General features: G+C 44.3%; 2 protein-coding genes across 2 annotated transcripts in view; one reads left to right on the forward strand and one right to left on the reverse strand.

The window, feature by feature from the left end:
* Window positions 1-759: 759 nt before the first annotated feature.
* On the reverse strand, window positions 760-15,913 carry TSEN15 (tRNA splicing endonuclease subunit 15). Its single transcript, XM_035123988.3, has 4 exons — window positions 15,720-15,913; window positions 9,958-10,039; window positions 7,959-8,094; window positions 760-1,303 (listed from the first exon to the last, which is right to left on the reverse strand). The coding sequence occupies exons 1-4, from the start codon at window positions 15,870-15,872 to the stop codon at window positions 1,096-1,098; spliced, it is 579 nt and encodes a 192-aa protein (XP_034979879.2). The 5' UTR covers window positions 15,873-15,913; the 3' UTR covers window positions 760-1,095.
* A 3,269-nt stretch (window positions 15,914-19,182) lies between these two features.
* COLGALT2 (collagen beta(1-O)galactosyltransferase 2) overlaps window positions 19,183-20,741 on the forward strand; it is a 67,596-nt gene continuing 66,037 nt past the window's right edge. The window contains exon 1 of the mRNA XM_035122594.3: window positions 19,183-19,748. Within this exon, the coding sequence (XP_034978485.2) occupies window positions 19,501-19,748 (248 nt within the window). The 5' untranslated portion in view covers window positions 19,183-19,500. The remainder of the gene's footprint in view (window positions 19,749-20,741) is intronic.

A 20,741-nucleotide genomic window follows, 5' to 3' on the forward strand; every position in this document is an offset into this window, starting at 1 on the left:
CGTCCATTCAGCCCCACCACTTGGCAGCTGTTGAACAAACTGACAGGAAGCAGTACCATACATGTATGGATGCGCAATTTATAGGGCATTTCCAGACTGTTTATTGAGCATCCTTGCTGATGTTTCCCCAAAGCGTACACAGAGATCATATGGTGATTTTTTTTGTTGAGCATTTGTCCTAATACTTGTACACTAAGTCTATATGACAGTGTCAGCTAGTGGCCATCACACCATGTTTTTAGCCACTTTTCTCACCGGACTTTTGTTCAGGATAAAAAAAAAGCCAGAAAGTTCCTGCTCTAACTGTCTTCCCTTATTCATTAAGTTAGCACCTGACCTTAAACAAGCCACTTTCATTCAGTCCCCCTGAATGCAACATGGGGCTAACAATATGGACCTATGTTACAGGGTTGTTGTAAAAAAAACAACAACCATTGAGATAATGCATAAAGTGCTTTGAGGGTATAAAAACCTCTACATAAACAAGTGCTAAATTCACCTTCAGTTCACTGGACTGGACCATCTCTTCCAAAGTTTTGGCAGTAGGCGCAGTAGTCAGCAGTGAAGTCATCTTTTTTCCAGCTGCAGCACATTTCAACCCCAAGGGTGGGCGGGAGGGAGGGAGTGTGCATCGCCTTGTTATGAGCATGAACTATAGCAAACTTTGCAGAGGATTGCTTCACTCAGCAAGGGACCCACAATCAAGCAATTTAATATAGCAGGTGCTGTGAATACTTTATAGGGACACGCACAAAGGAATTTGCTAGAGAAAGTCAAAGATTTATAAAAAGTAAGTAGGTTGAGACAGATCGGGACAATGACTGAATCGGGAACAAAGGGTGGAAATTGGTTTTGCTACCAAAGAAATATATTTTCAAGTAGTCTACTAGCTTGAACTTTCTGATGAGGAGAGGACAGATTCTTGAATTGGTCCATGGCATCTTTGATGTTCCCATTTATTACAATTCTCAGACCTTATTAAGGATTTTCAAAGCAGATGTTCAGCTCTCAATTGCACCTTTTAATTCAAATACACAGTTCCAGATTGGTTTAGAGATCTGATGTAGTCCAGAGCTAACACAGTAGTCTATTTTCCTATCGTCTCATAAACCTCTTTCTTTTCTTCCTCCACTGCTTATCATCCATGTATTCAGTATCGTCAGGAGGGTCTGGGGTTTCAAAACCATGTGTCAGTTTATAGTAGACTATTGTGGAGTCCGATTCAACTATGGCCAGTGTGATAGAGAGCGGAGAATCAGGTTCATCCTTCAGAGCATATGATCTCTTCATGATCTGTCTCAACCTGAAAGAAAGAAAAAAAGACTCCAGCAATTCTGCTTGCTTTGTTTAAATTTCACATGAAGTCAATCTACAAACAGACCAAGTTAATAATAGTTCTTCTTTAAGTATCTAAAAAAGAAATATCCTCAGAGTAAATCTTGCATGCTTTTGCTATCAAAGAAACCCAACAACGCCTGCCACCCTTTTTTGACAAGTTTATCAATAGGATTGCCACCTATTTTCTTTTCTTTTTTGTGATGGGGCTCCCATGCCTCTAAAAGATGGATGACTGATAGCAGTGCAACAAAAGCAGCTTTCCCCATCACTGTGGGAATAGCTACAACAGCTATATTTTTATTACACTGGAGCCCTGCCAGAGGAAAAAGTTGTCACTGCTAACCTGCCACAAATCTAGGTTATTAGGTGGGGCTACAGTGCACAGCTTCCCTTTGGTATGTATAATTGTGGTGGCCACTGGCTTAGATAAGATTCCAGAGTTATGGAATACGATTAGCTTAATAATAATAGAATATAAGGTTGAACAGATAGCAGCCATGATTGCAGAATCATCATCATATAACAAAGTTAGGTAAATTACACAACATGAATGTATCTGTATAATTAAAAAAAACAGTATTTCAGATTCACTCAAACCCCATCCCATCCCTGTTACTCTAAAGCAGTTTCCCAAACTTGGGTCTCCACCTTATTACTTCCTGGCACAGCGTGGGATATGGTTCCCTGCGCCGTTTGCAGGTTCCCTGTACTTTTTCTCCTCTGTTCATTATCACCTTCCCACGAGGACTCCTGGCAGCTGAAGAACCTGCCACTTTGTGGAATGCAGAACCCTTCAAAAGGGGGGCAGAAAGCAGCTGAGCGTAGCCTCTCCCTGCATATTACTTCTCTCCTACGATGGCCGCCAATTAGCCTTCATAACGGAAATCGCCCACTAGCTTAGACTATGAAGTCAAAGGGCACCAGTTGGCATGCTGATGCCAAGCAAGGGTCAACACAGAGGTGGGGGGCAGGGGGATAGGTCAGCCTCCCCTCCTCTTCTCTAAGCATTTAGGGATTGTGAAAGCCGTTTTTGTTGAATTCCAGAGACGAATACAAATGAGAAAGTAGCAAACGTTCTGCATGTACAAAGTCCCAAAGCTCCCAGCACCCCCAGCTAGGACTGGAAAAAACCCCAGTATGAAGCCCTGGAGAGCTGCTGCCAGTCAGTGAAGATAATATTCAGCCAGATGGACCACAGGTCTCACTCAGCATAAGGCAGCTTCCTATGTTGTCCCTGTAGAATTTCACATGGCAGGCAAGTTTCTGGATAAAGGACAAAATTGAAGTTCATCAACCACTAGGGACCTGCATTGGGCTGTCAGATGGTCACCTCAATGCAAACTGCCTGGGTAAATTTTGAGCCCCCTCTTATCTTGCTAGTCTCTCCAAAGGCAGCAAGGGAAATGGGACCAGGGGAAGAGAACAAGGGTGGTTTCATTGTGTTTCTTCAGAGCTTGCAGCCATAGCTCTTCCTCCTCAACCAGCTCTATGGACAGCTCTTGTATCCAATCCTACCAGGAGGTCTGGAGACAGCTGAGACTCCCAGCATGCTGCCTCTCCACCAGCCCCTGTGGGGTGGACAGAATTCCCAGACACAAAAGCCACCTGTCTCTACTGTGTTATGAAGACTAAATTTAAAAACTCAGATCCTTCTGCATTCCAGAGCAGCAGTACCCAAGGCACAGAGTGAAGGCAAAAAACTGAAAGATACCAAGTAAGTTCTAGAGGATTCTCCTAATTGAGGCCAGCTCAAAAAATGCCATGAGTTGGCACCGAAGATGCAATGGCTACTTCATCTGACACACAACCATGTGTGTCCACTCTGCGCTGGATAGGATTTAGAGAATAAATCTCTGGTAATAAGGAAGTCAGCGCTTCCACTGCCTCAAGGCAGCATTGTTGGGGCCAACATACGGAATTCCTGATAAGCTGTACCTCTACAGAAGTAGAGGGAAGGAACTCTTACTGAAGCTCTTCATCTGCAATTACACTGAAGGCATTGTATAGCACATCTGTCATGAATGGGGATGGGGATAAGATATGTGTCAGGCTGATAGAATAACACACAAATTTGCCAGAAGCATTTTCTACTTCAAAAGCACTGCGGGACAAAATATAGAAATACCAGTGGGAAACAGTGACTCTTTCCATAGAACTCACACTGACCCTTTTCAACCCCTTTTCTCCTGAAATTCTTAAGGTCAGCACCAGCTAGCCCAGAAGTATACAGTGACTAGCACAATCCCAAATGAAACAAAATTACTGCAATTTACTAAAAAAAACATACTAAAATATTACTACAATAATCAATCACTTACAGGACATGTCAATTGGAAGTCCCACTGATTTCAATAGGACTTACTTCCTTGCATGTGTGTATAGGATTTCAGCCCTAAATTCTGATTTAATTGCTGAGGCTGGACACCAACATAAGAAAAAAAAACCCCAAAAAAGAAGTGTGCAAAGTAAAATGATGGCTTTTGGCAAAAAAAAAACCCAGCCCCTTAAGGAAGGTTAAAGACTGTATTCGTTAAAAGCCAAAGATAGTCTGAAATGCTCAATTTATTAGTATGAGTATTTCAAAGCTTCCTCCTGATGGCTACTGGGCAGCTAGAGTGATGAGCTCATTAGTATAGGCATTGCCAAAACAAGATGTCAGTGTTACTGTAACTTTTATTTCCTCTCTGCTGAAAAAGTGTTTGAAATTAGACATGTTATGAATGTTAATCCTTCAGGCAGGCCATGTGTGGCAATTATGAGGCTTTGGTTCACTTTTGAACACAGAGGCCGAGGATTCAGCCCAAGCTGAAAAACACTAGAGCAAAATCTCCCATTACTAGGTGTGGCCTGCACCTAGGAAATGCTTACAAAAAAGACTTCCAGTGGATGCTTTCAGAATGTCCAATCATTCTTATTGTAATGTTCCTCAGACCCCCCAGTTTGAGTGCCCAGTAAAAGATTTCTAATTTCATCCCGTATTTTGTAGCCTATGACAAGAGTCTGACCCAGGATAGCTGGTTTGTTCTCATGGCTTGTCCTGTCTCTGAAGCATGAAGAATTGCCATGAAGATCACGATTGCAGGTGCAGAACACAACATTGAAACTGAGCAGGCAGATACAAATAAAAGGCTCATGTGCCCCATACTGCCCATGTAAGCTACAGAAGCTAAATTAACACACATATTGTATGGACAAACATGAGAACTGGCCCACCACATTAGCCCTATTCAAGTATTCACTTATGAATGTATGAAAGAACCAGTGGGAATATGTAGGCCTCTTGGAGCCAGGAATGATAAGCAATCAGTACTACGGTAATGTTTATAGATGCAGAGAGGGCCTTTGATAATGTGTCCTGGATGATTATTTAAAAAATGATAGAGATGATGAATTTTAGAGAATCATTTCAGAGGAGAATAGATGCAATCAATTCAGAACAACAGCCTATGTTGATAGTGAATAATGTGACAACAGAAAAATGTAAAATTGCAAAAGGGACAAGACAGGGGTGTTACCTGTCTCCATTGCTGTTTATATTAGTCTTAGAAACACTGGCAAGATGTATAAGCTCAGATGATGAAATAAAAGGTATTATGTTTGGGTGCAAAGCATACAAACTGAAAGCCTTTGCGGACGATTTGGTGTTAACAGTAGGAGACCCGTTGGTAAGTTTACCAAGGGTCTTGGATAGAATTTTAGGGTTTGGCTGGGTAGCAGGATTTAAGCTAACAAACAAACAAACAAGCAAGCAAACAAACAAGCAAGCAAATTGTTTGTAAAAAATATGATAGAACAACAAAAGGAATTACAAAAAAACCCCACAAGAATTATCAATAGGGAAAAAAGGTGAAATATTTGGTGATATGCTACCTACCCAAAGATGGAAGGAGGACAATCTACCTACGAAAGAAGAATGGCAGAGTGGTGTAAACCACGGAGCCTTGGGCTTGCTGATCGGAAGGTCAGCGGTTCGAATCCCCGTGACAGGATGAGCTCCCGTTGTTCGGTCCCAGCTCCTGCTAACCTAGCAGTTCGAAAGCACGTCAAAGTGCAAGTAGATAAATAGGTACCGCTCCGGTGGGAAGGTAAACGGCATTTCCATGCACTGCTCTGGTTTTGCAAGAAGTGGCTTAGTCATGCTGGCCACATGACCCGGAAAAACTGTCTGTGGACAAACGGCAGCTCCCTCAGCCAGTAAAGCGAGATGAGCGCCGCAACCCCAGAGGCGTTTGTGACTGGACTTAACTGTCAGGGGTCCTTTGCCTTTTTATGCCGAATTAGCGAAAATGACCGGGAAAATCAGAGGACAATAAATTTAATAAAGATTGGGGAAATTGTAAAAATTATCTGAAAGAACACTGTAAACAACTGAAAACATTGGCAGGATTTTGAAAACACTTGCATAGAAATTTAAAAGGAGAAAACAAAATAAAAATATAAAGTGGAAAGTTGAAATGGAGTAGAGTAAGAGGAACAGCAAGAAAGAGAGAACGAAAAAAGGAACGCGTATTGTAAATAACAGGAAGTGCTTTTTTGTCCTTTTTTCCTTTTTCTCCTGATTTGTTTTTTTGTTATTGTACTCTTTGTTCTTTAAATTTTACTTTGTATTTTCTGTTTCATTTTTTATGATTTGTAGTATTTTTTTTGTGTATTTCTTTCTTATGTATGTTTTTTTTAAAAAAAATTGAATAAAGATTTGATTTTAAAAAAAACACTTGCAATGAAGCGAGAACTATGATAAAAATTGAGTTTCAAGAAAATATGGAGAATACAATACGATGCAGTTTGAAAAAGAATATATTGGGAAACCATGTGGTGGAGGGAAGTTCCAGTATTCCGAGAATCCTATTTGTAAAACGATTTTGATTTATGTATGATGATAAATGTTAAAAGTGGAAATGAATTTTAAAATGTTAAAAAAGAGGGAATATGTAGACCTAGCCCTTCATCCTCATTGCCATCATGTGCAACAGCGTCTTCCAGCTGATGTGTGATTAGCTCAGTCCGAAGACTCACACGGTTCAATGTTTGGGGAGGATTCAAACGCCTGCCTGCATTATGAAGCAATACAGCCCCATGCAAGTTATTCAAAATGGTGAGTCATTGGATTCTCATGAATCCAAATTTTAAGCAACATGACAAACCCTGGTTTGGAGAATGATGGAAGCCAAGTTGGACTTGCCACAAAATTAGCACTGTGGAGTACTGATGTTCCAGATTCTGACCAGTCAACCATGTCCCTTTCCAGGATATCCCATTCCATTCTGTTCCACCCCCCCACCCCCACCCCGGTCAGTGAGTATTCTGTGTCCATTATGTATGCTGAGCCCTCACTGAGCTGCTTTTGGATTTCCACACCCCACCCCCCGAAACAACTTTGTGTTCTTTACAAATACTGGGCTTCTCCAAGACTGCTGATATCGCCCACTTCAGCACAGACGAGACTGTTTGGGTTGCATAAGGATCTACACATGGCAAACAAATTCACTGTTAGTATTTTCGATGGTGTGCACAACTGCAGCCACATAGGAGAACTGGGCACAAGTTCTTAAGTGGAGTCATTTGGCAGTTGAGAATGAAACAGACAGAGCAGGCTTGAGAGAAATAACACATTCAATGTTTGCCCTATTAGAAAGACTGGTTACCAAGTGGGCCTTCAATCAATGTAATTCATTTACCCTTTGCCATCCCAAGAATGTCATCTTTTAGCTGAATGCCAAAGACAGAGCAAACAGCATCACCACCACCACAAATTTATAGAAACTCTACATGAATGAAAAGCTTAATGAAATAGTCAAAGATGCATTGGTGATATTGTAACTCCAGTAATTAAAAACATGGTTCAACCGATTTGTGGGTGCCTACCTACAGTGGGTGGCGCTGTGGGTTAAACCTAGGGCTTGCCGATCAGAAGGTCGGCAGTTTGAATCCCCGTGACAGGGTGAGCTCCCGTTGCTTGGTCTCAGCTCCTGCCAACCTAGCAGTTCAAAAGCATGTCAAAGTGCAAGTAGATAAATAGGTACCGCTCCAGCGGGAAGGTAAACGGCGTTTCCATGCGCTGCTCTGGGGTCCCTTTACCTTTACCAACACATAAGGAATCAGGATTTGGTATTCTTTTCCCATGTCGCTGACAAAAGCCATCAGTGACCTGGAAACCATCTGATCCTTCGGTGCAAGAAGGAAATTTTCTTAACTGTGCAAGTCCACAATTCTGCCACTGTATTATACAGATATTGGCCCTGCATCTAGAAATCAGCCTCTGGAATTTTTTATTAATGCCCACTTTTTATTAATGCCCACTTTTTATTAATTATTAATTGGAACCCAGTCCTTTAAACCTCCCAGGAAGGCAGGAGGTGAGATTTACATATTGCATTTATATCTGAAATGTGCTCAGAAACAAGCTAGCAGCTGAAGATTGTTTTGGTAAGTTGTCCTCCATTGAGTGAGTCCTGCTTGTTATATTCTGAACCAGCCAAAGTTTTAAAACAATCTTCAAAGGCAGCTTCTATGGTTTCACCAAGCTTTGCCAAGCAAAACTGCAGTAGCAAAACAGCCTTGAGCATTGCCAACCGATGTTTGGTTTGGCTAAAATAAACTGTGTGTGGATCCTTGCTCACCTCTCATGGCTGATTGACACGTGGACAGGAGTTGGCACCACCACTTGCAAACCATCCGCTTCTCTCTCTCGTCCACAGAGACACACAAGCTGGAATTCCACAAGGCCAATGTAGGACACCTCATGCCAGTTCCTAGCTGAAGGAACAGCAGCAAAATGAGAATGAACCAAATAAAAAATAGCATTCAGTTTGGTTCACTGGATTTCTTCAACACCTTTTTCTATAGGAAGACTCAAGGTGTCTTGCAATAAGAGACAGAAAAGTTTGAAACAAATCACAGAACAAGTGACACACCTAGAGTATATTTAGATGCTGTATTAGATTTCTCTCTTCCTTCAAGAGTTCTTGGGGAAGAACACAGATCAGGGTCAGAGCATCTGCTCTGCATGGCAGAAGGTCTCAGCTTGAATCCCCAGTACCTCCAGCTATGTCTGGCAATGATTCACTGCCTGAAACCATAGACTTGCTGCCAGTCAGAGCAGGCAATCCTGAGCTAGATGGACCAGGGATCTGACTGGCATCATCCTATGTTCCTATCCTTATTTATTCTCACAAAACCATCTTCTGAGAGATAGCCATGAAGCTCATTTAGTGACCTTGGGTAAGTCATTCAAGAAGGGATATGTGTCAGGTTCATTTTGGTCCAGTTCCAGTAATTTATCCACACCACCACAACGGCCATGATTGTGCAGATGGTTGTACGAGAGAGGGAACTTGCATGTACCTAGGACACATAGTGCTAGTCATATTTGATGTGAAGTTACAAGGGGTGGGTTGGAGGTGGAGAGACTCACCTGGGTGACTATCAGTTCTCTAACAGCTTGCCAAGGAGAATCATCAGTGTGCGACTACTGCTGTGTTTTAATGAAACCAACAAGAATCCTATGAAGATGTGAATCTAAATACATCAAGCTCATGTGTGACACCACCTCCGCCTGATGGGGAGAGGACAGTCACTACAGGTATGTTGGGCTCTGTGGGGCTGGGCATTGTAACAGTGATATTCAGAGTCGAGGGGAGAGAGACTTTGCACTGGCCATCAGGCAATGGCTTTTTCCACCTGCCTTGCCCCACCCTCCAGCCTAGGAGCCTTTCCCAGACCATGACTTTAAGAACAGCAGAAACAGCTGGCAAGCGAGAAGATAAGTTCAGGGATTTTCTTTTTAAATAATTTTGTAAGTTGTATGTCTTTTGTTTCTCAGTTTGATCCTTTTACATGTGGTATTTTATGCATTGTGACCTGCTGTTGTTTTTATTGATTATAGTTTAATTATTATTTATTGTAATTGTTAAGAGTGAATTTCTGTTTTTCAGTTGCTGACATTTCATTTTATTGTGCACTGTTATATTCTAAGGGATTATTAAATATTACTTTATTTTATATGTTGTTTATTTTAAAGTTATGTTTTTATTATCACTTGTGAAAGGCTGTATACAAATCAAAAGTGAAATGAATTGAAAATGAAACATCCAATGCATGGAGGTTAGGTGGGTTAAAGATGGGACAATTCAGAAGTGCAGATAGGCTCAAGCTATGTCTGCAAAAGTCCAAGGTATTCTAACAGTACACAAAGGGCATTATTGGCACTCTTTTTAAACCAAATGATATGCCTTAGCACGCAGGGGCGTAGCCAGGATCAAAATGGGCAGGGCAAGGGGCGGGAGGGGAGGGGCCACAGTGGGAATGTGGGCGGGGCTACGTTGCCTGCGCCGCTCAGCTCTTCCGAGGAGGCGGCCCCAGGCTCCCACTCCCGGCGCAAAGCTCCAGAGGCGCGCGGGGAACGCGAGCCTGTGGCTGCCTCCTCCGCTTACGCTCCCCGCGCGCCTCTGGAGCTTCGCGCCGGGAGCGGGGGAGCCTGGGGCTGCCACGCCTGCGCCCCTCAGCTTTTGCTTCTAGGGGGGGCAATTGCCCCCTCCTGCCCCCCTGCCTACGCCCATGCTTAGCAGCTTAGGTTTTTCATTCCACAGTCCACCCTTGAAGCTGCCTCCATGAACTTACCTTCTAAGAGGTCTAAGTAAACTAAGAAAGCAGCATGCACACAGCTACTGTCAGCCACATCCAACGACATCATCCCTGTGAGCTGAAAGACACAATAGTAAGCAATAGATGTAAAAGCTACTGCAATGCAACAAAATCCAAGCAGTTTTATCCACAATATTTTGGAAGTGTTTTCCCATCAGCTCTAGAAACGTTTGGAAGACCCCCCCCCAAAAGCACAGCACACACAATTTTTTTTCAGGCCTGTTAATGGATTTACTGCTAGATAGCCTGTTAAAAGACTAGCAGGTCATGTTTTGAAAATGCCAATAAAACTGTCCTCCAAAAGGTGCAGTTTAGTGTTTGGGAAGGGATGATTTAGCAATGCTGATTGTTCATAAAACAGGGCCAGTTCTGTCCTAAGCCTACTGGGCAGGGACTGCTTTAAATCTGTGTTTTGGCAAGCCCCTGACACAGAAAGGGGGCGGCAGGCAGCTGTATCTGAAACTGAACTTGGGATATCCATTGCTAGAAGTGCTATTTATAAATAACTGCCAACAGCGATTTATTTACTTGCTGCATTTATATCTCGCATTTCTGCCAAGGAGCTTGAGGCACCAAAGGTGGTTTTTCCTCCCCTCTATGTTACCCTGTGAGGTAGGTTAGGCTAAGAGATAGGGACAGTCACCTAGCATTCCTCGTGTCTTACTGGGGATGGGAATCTGGATTTTCCAGGGTCTAGTAAAACACTTGAACCACTATATCACATGGGTTCAGGTGGAGCCAGAAGGTACTTTTCTGTTGACTAGTCAGGGCCAGAAGGTGAAGGTGACGCTCCTGATACTTTTACCAGGGCTGGTTAAGACAGAGCAGGGGTGGGGTTTCTGTGGCACCTGCATAGGATCTTGGACTTCAACTCCTTTGAGACTCAGCCAGCACAGTCAGGGCTGATGGGAGTTGTGGGGGGCCACAGGTTCCTTGGCCCACGCACAGCTGATGCTGTGCAAATGTAAAATCGCAGCACTGCTGCTAGGGAGATGCTGCAAGCTTCACCTGCACCTGGCACAGTATAATCATATTATAATGCTTTTACCACTATAGAGAGCTTGATTCCTTCTTCATATCAAAAAGCAAAATATCTGAGTTGTAAAGTTTGCATTTTATAAGCTTGAACAAGCTAATACTTTCCTAAACCTCTGATGGCTTGTGTTACACAACCATCAAAATAAGCTCTCTTTTAATATGCCAAACTCATAAGAGGGTTATTTCAGTAAAAATCACATCAGGTCATGGAGTTCTGCATTCTGGTTTTTTTTTGGGGGGGGGGGGGGTTGTTGACCCAGCTCAGGCAGATAACTATTGCAGAGGGTCCTGTAAAACTTCACATTCTTACACTTGAATATAAAGTTAAGTGTATTAAAAATGATTGCTTTGAAACTCTTACAAATATTTGAGCTGAACATGAAGCTTTGTGCTCCAATCCTGAATATTGTTTCCATACTTAAAGACTCACTGAAATCAGAAGGGTTTTGTAAGAAGAGTTAGAGCCTGAATCTAAGAAGGCATTTGCAAGATGAGATTCAGATTAGTTAAGAACTTAAAAGAGCTCTTCAGGGTCAGATCAAAGTCCTAACTTATCCAACATCCTGTTTCCCAGCCAGATGCCTGTAATAAGCCCAGAAGCAGATGAGCGCAATAGCCCTTTCCTGCTGTTGCTCCCCAGTAACTGGTGGTACTCAATGGTGTACAGTACCTTCTCTGAGACTCTGAGGTTGTATACAGCTACTATAGAAATTTGTCTAATTCTCTTTTACAGCCACTCAATCTGGTGGTAGCAAACTCCATATTAAGTACGTATGCACTGTGTGGAGAAGTACTTCCTTTCATCTGCCCTGGGTCTCCCACCTTCTTTGGATGGCTCTGGGTCGCAGTATGATTAAAAACATTTCTCTATCCGCTTTCTTGACATCACACACCTCTATCATATTCCATACTACTCACCTTCTTTCTAAACTAAAAATGGTTTAAAATGCCTCAGCCATAAACACACTATTTTCCTTTTAGCAGGACACTACTCCTCTTGGCTTGTCATCTGCAGTATGCAAATACTGTTGACCTTTCTTACAAGGTTGCCGTTAGCGAATGTGGAATACTTGGAACATTCTTAGATTCTTGAGTTCAGTATAACTGCTATTTCATCTCTAGTCCAGGGCATGACAGAATTTAAGGTCAGTCAGTGAAGGCTGCAAAGCTACTCAAGTCCAGTAAGCTTGGCTGTTTGAGAGGCTTCTCTGTAAAATTACAGAGCTGGGTCACATATACATGTTACTTCACTCTAGTTCAGGGTTTCCCAAACTTGGGTCTCCAACTGTTTCTGAACTACAACTCCCTTCATCCCTAGAAGCAGGACCAGCCGTCAGCGATGATGGGAATTGTAGTCCAAAAACAGCTGGAGACCCAAGCTTAGGAAACCCTGCTCTAGCTATTGCTTTTTCATCCTGAACATTTTTTGTTCATTTTATTTATTTTATTTTGCTGCTCCACATGTCCAAATTGCTCTTTATCCCTTTATACCTAAGAAGTTATTGCACAGATACATTTTACTTTTACTCCTTGATATGTGACACACTCAGTCTACATCCCAATTCCAAAGAAGGGCAGTGCCAAAGAATGCTCCAACTACCGCACAATTGCGCTCATTTCACACGCTAGCAAGGTTATGCTTAAAATTCTACAAGGCAGGCTTAGGCAGTATGAGGACCGAGAACTCCCAGAAGTGCAAGCTGGATTTCGAAAGGGCAGAGGAACCAGAGACCAAATAGCAAACATGCGCTGGATTATGGAGAAAGCTAGAGAGTTCCAGAAAAACGTCTACTTCTGCTTCATTGACTATGCAAAAGCCTTTGACTGTGTCGACCACAGCAAACTTTGGCAAGTTCTTAAAGAAATGGGAGTGCCTGATCACCTCATCTGTCTCCTGAGAAATCTCTATGTGGGACAAGAAGCTACAGTTAGAACTGGATATGGAACAACTGATTGGTTCAAAATTGGGAAAGGAGTACGACAAGGTTGTATATTGTCTCCCTGCTTATTTAACTTATATGCAGAATTCATCATGCGAAAGGCTGGACTAGATGAATCCCAAGCCGGAATTAAGATTGCCGGAAGAAATATCAACAACTTCAGATATGCAGATGACACAACCTTGATGACAGAAAGCGAGGAGGAATTAAAGAACCTTTTAATGAGGGTGAAAGAGGAGAGCGCAAAATATGGTCTGAAGCTCAACATCAAAAAAACCAAGATCATGGCCACTGGTCCCATCACCTCCTGGCAAATAGAAGGGGAAGAAATGGAGGCAATGAGAGATTTTACTTTCTTGGGCTCCTTGATCACTGCAGATGGTGACAGCAGTCACGAAATTAAAAGACGCCTGCTTCTTGGGAGAAAAGCAATGACAAACCTAGACAGCATCTTAAAAAGCAGAGACATCACCTTGCCGACAAAGGTTCGTATAGTTAAAGCTATGGTTTTCCCAGTAGTGATGTATGGAAGTGAGAGCTGGACCATAAAGAAGGCTGATTGCCGAAGAATTGATGCTTTTGAATTATGGTGCTGGAGGAGACTCTTGAGAGTCCCATGGACTGCTAGAAGATCAAACCTATCCATTCTTAAGGAAATCAGCCCTGAGTGCTCCCTGGAAGGACAGATCCTGAAGCTGAGGTTCCAATACTTTGGCCACCTCATGAGAAGAGAAGAATCCTTGGAAAAGACCCTGATGTTGGGAAAGATTGAGGGCACTAGGAGAAGGGGACGACAGAGGACAAGATGGTTGGACAGTGTTCTCGAAGCTACGAACATGAGTTTGACCAAACTGCGGGAGGCAGTGCAAGACAGGAGTGCCTGGCGTGCTATGGTCCATGGGGTCACGAAGAGTCGGACACGACTAAACGACTAAACAACAACATGTGACACACTTCCCTTCAGATTCTTTTCCTTATGTGTCACATGCAACTGAACTGCAAGTCTGTACCATCTCTCTTAATTCATGTATGGCACCTGGCATAGCGATAGGCACTGTACCTGTAACAAGTGCCTACATAATGCTGTGCCAACTTTATCGTTCCTTTGCTCTTCCTTGGACCAAGCATATAGCCCTTAACACCCAACCATTCACCTATCAGTGGATGCAGTTTCACATGGCAAAGGATAGTATTGTATAGTAAGATCATAACCAGCAGAAAGCATGGTCAGAGAAACTCTCCCTCCAACTCCCATTAACAAGTTGTTGCTATTATCAACAGCAAGTGGGGAAGGGAATGATTTTCACTTTGTTTGCTGCAGGTTGAAAAACACTTAAAGTTAGCACTGCACTTTGCACATAGCCAGAGGTGCCACTGACAATACCCCCCTTCCTTTTTTCTTGTGTCTATTTACATAAGCCTGGAGGCAGGGTTCTGCTGTTTTTTATTCTGACCATTAGGTCCAGTCGTGATCGACTCTGGGGTTGTGGCGCTCATCCAGGTCATGCGGCCAGCATGACAAAACCGCTTCTGGTGAACCAGAGCAGCACACGGAAACACCGTTTACCTCCCCGCTGTATTTATCTACCTGCACTTTGACGTGCTTTCGAACTGCTAGGTTGGGAGGAGGTGGGACCGAGCAACCTCCAAACGGGGTGGAAGCTCACCCCGTTCCGGGGATTCAAACCGCCGACCTTCTGATCGGCAAGCCCTAGACTCTGGTTTAACCCACAGCGCCTTGTGTAACATGCATTAAAAGAACAATTTATACACTACACTAAGCCAATGGGGCACATAATAATAATAATAATAATAATAATAATAATAATAATAATAATAATAATACCACCTTTATTTATACAGGTACCTACTGAGAAGATCCATTAAAAGGCAACTATACCCAGCGGCATAGCTAGCCGCCTGGCTGCCCGGGGCGGCAAACGTGAAGGCACCCCGCTGGGGGGCGGGGTGTCCGTCATGCACATGTGTTGCACATCATGACGCACGTCACACGCCTCATGATGCACCCCTCATGACGCATGCGTCATGATGCACGACATGTGTGGCGCATGCGCACGCAGGAGGCATGCAACACGGTGCCGCGGCAAACCCCGCGAGCAAGCCGTGGAGTGATGCAGCCAAGGTTTCGTCGGGGCTTCTCCTCCATGGTGGGCAGCGGCAGCCCCCCTATTACTATGCCACTGACTATACCAAAAGGAATTATTGTGAAACGGGGGTGGGGTGTCAAATTTTGTCCTCTCAGGGCACCATATTACCAAAGTCCACTCCCGATTCCAGGATGGGGACAAGGTTTTCATAACATTCTTCTTCAACCAGCCCTTTGGCTGATTAACACCCAACACCTTTTAAAATGTGTTGGAGGGACGTTATTTGTTTGTTTTTATTGCACATTTTGTGGGTTTTTTAATCTTTCATTTTTATGTTATGAACCACCCAGAGATCTACGGATGAAAGGCGATATACAAGCTTAATATTTTAAATAACTAATCAGGGTTGTTGTTTTTTATAAAAAAAACATAAATACTGTAACTGCATTACACGTCAGTGCCAGTGTTCCAAGGAGAGTGCAAGGTCTCAGCCTGACCCGCTTCTCAGGGTAGTTGTGGGGATGAAAGGAGGGCGGGGAAGACCAGGGATATAAACAAGGAGTATTTCCTCGGGTCTCTCCGCGCGGATACAGCCAGCGGCGCTGGTCCCTATTTGGCGGAAGGAAGGGGCCATTTCCCCGGCTATACCGACCGCAGGGTGATCCGCCCGCCGGTTCCCGTGGAGCGTCCTCGCCGCCCGCCTGGCGCCCTCCTCCTCCTCCGGACGGGACTGAGCGGAGCAACCGGCGGCCGCCGGGAAAGAACTTGGGCCGCCCGATGCGCCGCTTTCCAAAGCGCCCGCCATGGCCTCCCCGCGTGCCACGCGGCTTCGTTCCGCGCGGTGTCGCAGCGCTGCAGGGTCCCCCGCGGAACATGCGGCCGAGCTCTAAGGTTCCCCCTCCTGCGAGGCGTTTGCGACCGGGCCGGGTCTTAGCGCAGCAGCAGAAGCCTCGGGTTGAGAGCACGAAGTACCCAAGGCCTTCTGAATAGATCCTAACTGAAATGGAGTTTTAAAGGAGGGGTTTTTGCGGGGGGACGGAGGAGGGTAGTCATTTAGGGGGAGAAAATTAAATTTTGCAAATGTTTTCAGTGAGTGTCAAGAATCAAAATCTACTATTTGTGACCGGACAACATTTAGCTTTGTAATTAAGAAGCACATAAACTACTTTCGGGAAACCATTTTTAAAAAATGTTACGTTCTGAAAATGTAAATAATAAATACTGATAACAATAACAATATATAATATATAATATAACTGGAAGTACTTGGCAAATAATTTTAATGATTTCTATCCATTTTTACACATACTTTAACTTAACAAGCAAAGCTAAATTACATTAATTTAACCAAAATTTCTTTTGAATTCCCAGGCCACGTTACAACTTTTTAGCACCCCACATTTGGGGAATTTGAAAGTTGAAAAATTGAACACACCCTAGCAGGGAAGCAGAAACAGCCCCCCACCTCACCCAGCATAATTTCTTAACTAATATTTATTTCTCCCTAAGGTTTCTGTAAAATGGTCAGCTGCCAATTTAGGATTGCCCGCTAACTAGAAAACCAGCCCTTTGATCTGCCAAACTCAGCAAGTGATATTTTTGATGGTGTGACAAATGAGGTAAAACCATGCTTCTCCTTGGGGTTGCGCTGCGTGTCACTGCTAAGGATGCTCTGTCTGCAGAGATCCTTGCATGTGGCAATTGGCATGTAGTTGTGGTCTACGAGTCAAGGCACGAATCCAATGCAAGTACAGGACAAGGAAAATGGAACAAGATTGTCTCCCAAGTTTGACCCCTCCAGAACCAACACACAGGGAAGCATTGTGCAGGAAAAAAGCAGCAGCTCTTCCCAAACTGCACTGGCAGGGCCAGCTCTGTGGGTGGGGTGGGGTGCTCGAGGTACTTGAGCAAAATGTCTACGTCATGAGTGGCCTTTTGAACTAACTCAGGGGTCCCCAAACTAAGGCCCGGGGGCCGGATGCGGCCCAATCGCCTTCTAAATCCGGCGAGTGTACATTTCACATACATTTTCTCAGCAGCTTGTTTACATGGGTCATTATTATTCTTGTGCCCATGTGGCAAAGTGTGTCTTCCTTAATTCTGTCTGCTGAATTTCATGGCAGAGGAAAGTTCTGAGCCAGAAGATTCCTAGCTGATTAGATACTAGTAACTCTGGATACTGACAGCTTTACTGCTATAGATAAATAGGTCTTCTCCATCTGAGGATGAAGAGGATGGTGCAAAGCTGCCTATGAACAACTTTTGAACTGCTCTGAGTTCAACTTGATAAAGAGCATAATTAATAAATAAATAAATAACATCTGTCCAAGCCCTGTCATTGCAGCAAACTTTACTACTTCCACAAAAAGTGAAGCAGATTGTTTAGTTCACTCAGTTTTGTGTTTCATGAAAGAAATTCTAGAAGTGTGATCTTATTAAGTGCCTTCTAAAAATAATCCCACACATTGGCAACTCTGAAAAGGCTCCTTTTTGGCTTCTGAGGGACATTTATTGAAAGCATAATGAGAAGAATGAAAACATGCTACTGTTTCATGAAGGAACTGTCCCATACATCTGCTTCCTGTTGCATGGATTGCCAAATAGTTTAGTGGTTCCACAGAAATCTGAATCTTAGTCTGCAATCCTACATAGGCTTAACTGGGAGCCTCATGGAACTTGGTGGATGGTGGTGGGGAAATGCTTCCTTCTTAATCAAAATGCTCTGGTCATTTTCTTGAGTTATCCAGCTGCACTTATGTTACAGTCCTAATTACATTTGTTTGGGTGAATGCATTGGGTATGCATGCATAGGATTGGGCTATAAACTCTAGATCAGTGCTTTCCAAACTGTGTGTTGTGACACATTAGTGTGTCGGCCGCAGTGTGTAGGTGTGTCACACGAACACTCCCCACGCTCCTCACAGGGCTAGAAAGGGGTTAGTTTAACCTCCAGTTTGCTAGTGATACTGAATTACTGTGTTGCGAAATGATGCATGTCTAAAAAGTGTGTCACCAACATGAAAAGTTTGGAAAGCTCTGCTCTAGATTATGATTGCTTTCTAACAGGGAGTAGTAGACTGGGTCGGTGGCTTAGCTGGACAAGTACTGTAGGCCAATGCTGTGCATGCTTCCTGGAAGCAGGGATTCCCAACACCAAACACAAAATCTCTACAAACAAATTAAGAGTGAATGCTCATTAAACAGCCAACCACCGTCTAGTTCCCTACAAACGTATCAGGATGTATGTTCAATAAACAGGTTGTTGGGAAGCATCCATAATCACATCCTTACTGAACCATGAGTTCATCGGGGCTTGCAATGTGCATGGGATTGCAACCTCAATGCAGGGAAAGTATGTTACTGTATAATCCTTAGCCATAAATGTGCAGGTAGAGCAACTGAAGTCAACACAAAGCAGGAAAACCCCAATACAACCAGTCTAATCTGTTATTTCATTTATTAAGGCAGAGGCTTCATAGAAAAGGCCTAAGGAGAGAGTGGGATGTGTGTGTATGTAGGGATATGCATATGTATGATTCAGCCACCATGGCCTTTCTAGGCATTATACCTAATGAGGTTGTTGAGTCCGCAATGTCTCAATCACTCTTGCAGTCCTATAGCCCTACCTGTGGGAGTAAATTCTGTTGAAGTCAGTGAGATTTCCTTGCGAATACACATGCATAAAGAGGGCTGTGCTACAAGGGGCAGAATTCTGGACCACAACTTCTGACCCATGTGTCATTTAAAAAAATTATTCCCCCATGTAAAAAGCTCCCTACATGTAGTGCACTAGCTCACCAGTGAAAGGACAGTGTGGCGACCTCTTTTCTCCGACATGCATGGAGATGGAGCTCTTAGAATCTAAAAAGAACACAGCCACTGAGCCACCGGTCCGTGAAATTCCACCACCATATTGTGTTCACGTGTCACCTACCGGTAGCATTAATTTCGAAGTGTGCGCGGTGCAATCCGACCCCGAAAGGGATCAGAAGAAAAAGAACATCTGAAATGTTTGTACGAACCTCTCCCTCCTTCCTTAGCATTACTTACGATTACTAATACACTTAGTTTTGCAAATGTGCTTTTTTAAAAGCCCTCTGGTCGTCTGGGAGGTCGGTAGAGGAGGGAATATCGAGAGAGAGGAGCACGCGTTTTTTGTTTTTACTTGCTCCACGAGCTGAAAGGTTTGCCACTGCCAGGCAAGCCACCTTTTGCAGAGAAGGCCCCCTCCCCCCTCCCCCTCCCCCCTCCCCTCCTTCTCCTCTTTGAGCAAATAAAAAAAGGAGAAGCGTGTCTGCGCGGGCAGCGGCAGCCCGGTCTCCTCTCCTTCCTTTCCAGCCTGTTCTCCAGGTACGCGCACTCCCGGCCGCGACTGCCAGAAGAGACTCTCCTTTGCCCCCGCCCGAAGGGCAGAACTTGGGGTCCCCCGAAACATGGCTGCGACCCTCGACCTCTCTCGCCCCCCTTCCCGGATCCTGCTGCTTCTGCCCCTCTCCTTGGTCTTCTGGCTTCCAAGGGGCAGCTGCACGCCCAGCTCAGCCCCGGATCCCCTGCCGGAATCCGCCTTGCAGAAGCCCACCGTCTTCCTCGCCGTCCTCGCCAGGAACGCTGCTCACTCCCTGCCCCACTTCCTCGGCTGCGTGGAGAGGCTGCGGTACCCCAAGGACAGGATCGCCATATGGTAAGTTGGCCAAAGGCGCCGCCGGAGAGGGCTGGGTGGAAAGACCTAAGCGACCTCATCCCGACGGAGAGCAGCCTTGCAAACCGCGGAGGTTGGGGGAGAGAAAAGTTTCCAGGTGATGGATGGAGGAAAACGTATAGGTTGGTGGGAGTTTGCAGGCAAGGTTGCCAACTGATCAAGGGGAAAAAGTTCTACCAGGTCTGCTCCTGTGCCATTAGCTGAAGCTGGGTCTGCAGAAATCCACAGATGAAAATTTTCGCCCTGTGATGGAAGCAATCTTTTTTCACCTGTTGGTGCCTGCATAGGATGCTGCTGTTAAAGATCTGGAGGTGGGGATGAGTAAAAGAGACTGGAAGGAAGCATCTGGTGGGATGAATGAAAGGTTGAAGGAGGTGAGATGGGAGAGGCACAACCAAGCAGGGTGGTGGGGGAGCAGGGAGGAAAATCTAAAGTTCCTATTTGTAATCCTATGTATTTGAGAGCAATCCATGGGACTTGCTTCTGAGTAAATTTGCACAGGTTCACAATGCTTTACTGGCATATACAAGGAGTGGAACAGAACGTGCATGAGTCTAAAATTGGGGTTTAATCTTGCCGTCTGCAGCAGTGACTGCATACAGGAAGCACAAGACAGATGAGGGGAATCTTTGTGGCTCAGAAGCCCATTTAGATTTGTCATGGCTGCACAGATTCAAGATCTTCCGCAAAAGGAAGGGGGAAGGCAGACGTCAGCGCTCAGCAAGGCTGTGGGCTTCTGGAATTGGCTTTGGCAAGCTGTTGCTACTAAGCAGTTTTCAATTGAATGAGATGGAAAAATTATAACCCTTTTTTGCATGCTCTAACTGCAAAACCTGGTTGTCCCCAAGCAATTTATTAATAACTATGCTTTTGCAGCTGTTGCTTTTGCATAGGGAGAGATTTCTTGGAAGCAGTTAGTTTGTGTGTGTTTTCTGTCCCTGCCAAGAGAGAACTGTGTCTATTTGTGAGTCCTAC

This window comes from Zootoca vivipara, chromosome 7, assembly GCF_965207765.1.
Source record: "Zootoca vivipara chromosome 7, rZooViv2.hap1.1, whole genome shotgun sequence".
NCBI lineage: Eukaryota > Metazoa > Chordata > Lepidosauria > Squamata > Lacertidae > Zootoca > Zootoca vivipara.

Coding starts and splice junctions, on each gene's coding strand:
- TSEN15 (XM_035123988.3), bottom strand. CDS start 15,872: ATGGCGGGCGCTTTGGAAAGCGGCGCATCGGGCGGCCCAAGTTCTTTC. Junction 10,040..15,719: donor GGCGGGCGGATCACCCTGCG/GTCGGTATAGCC, acceptor TGTGTCTTTCAG/CTCACAGGGATGATGTCGTT. Junction 1,304..7,958: donor GTGTCAATCAGCCATGAGAG/GTGAGCAAGGAT, acceptor TCTTTCTTTCAG/GTTGAGACAGATCATGAAGA.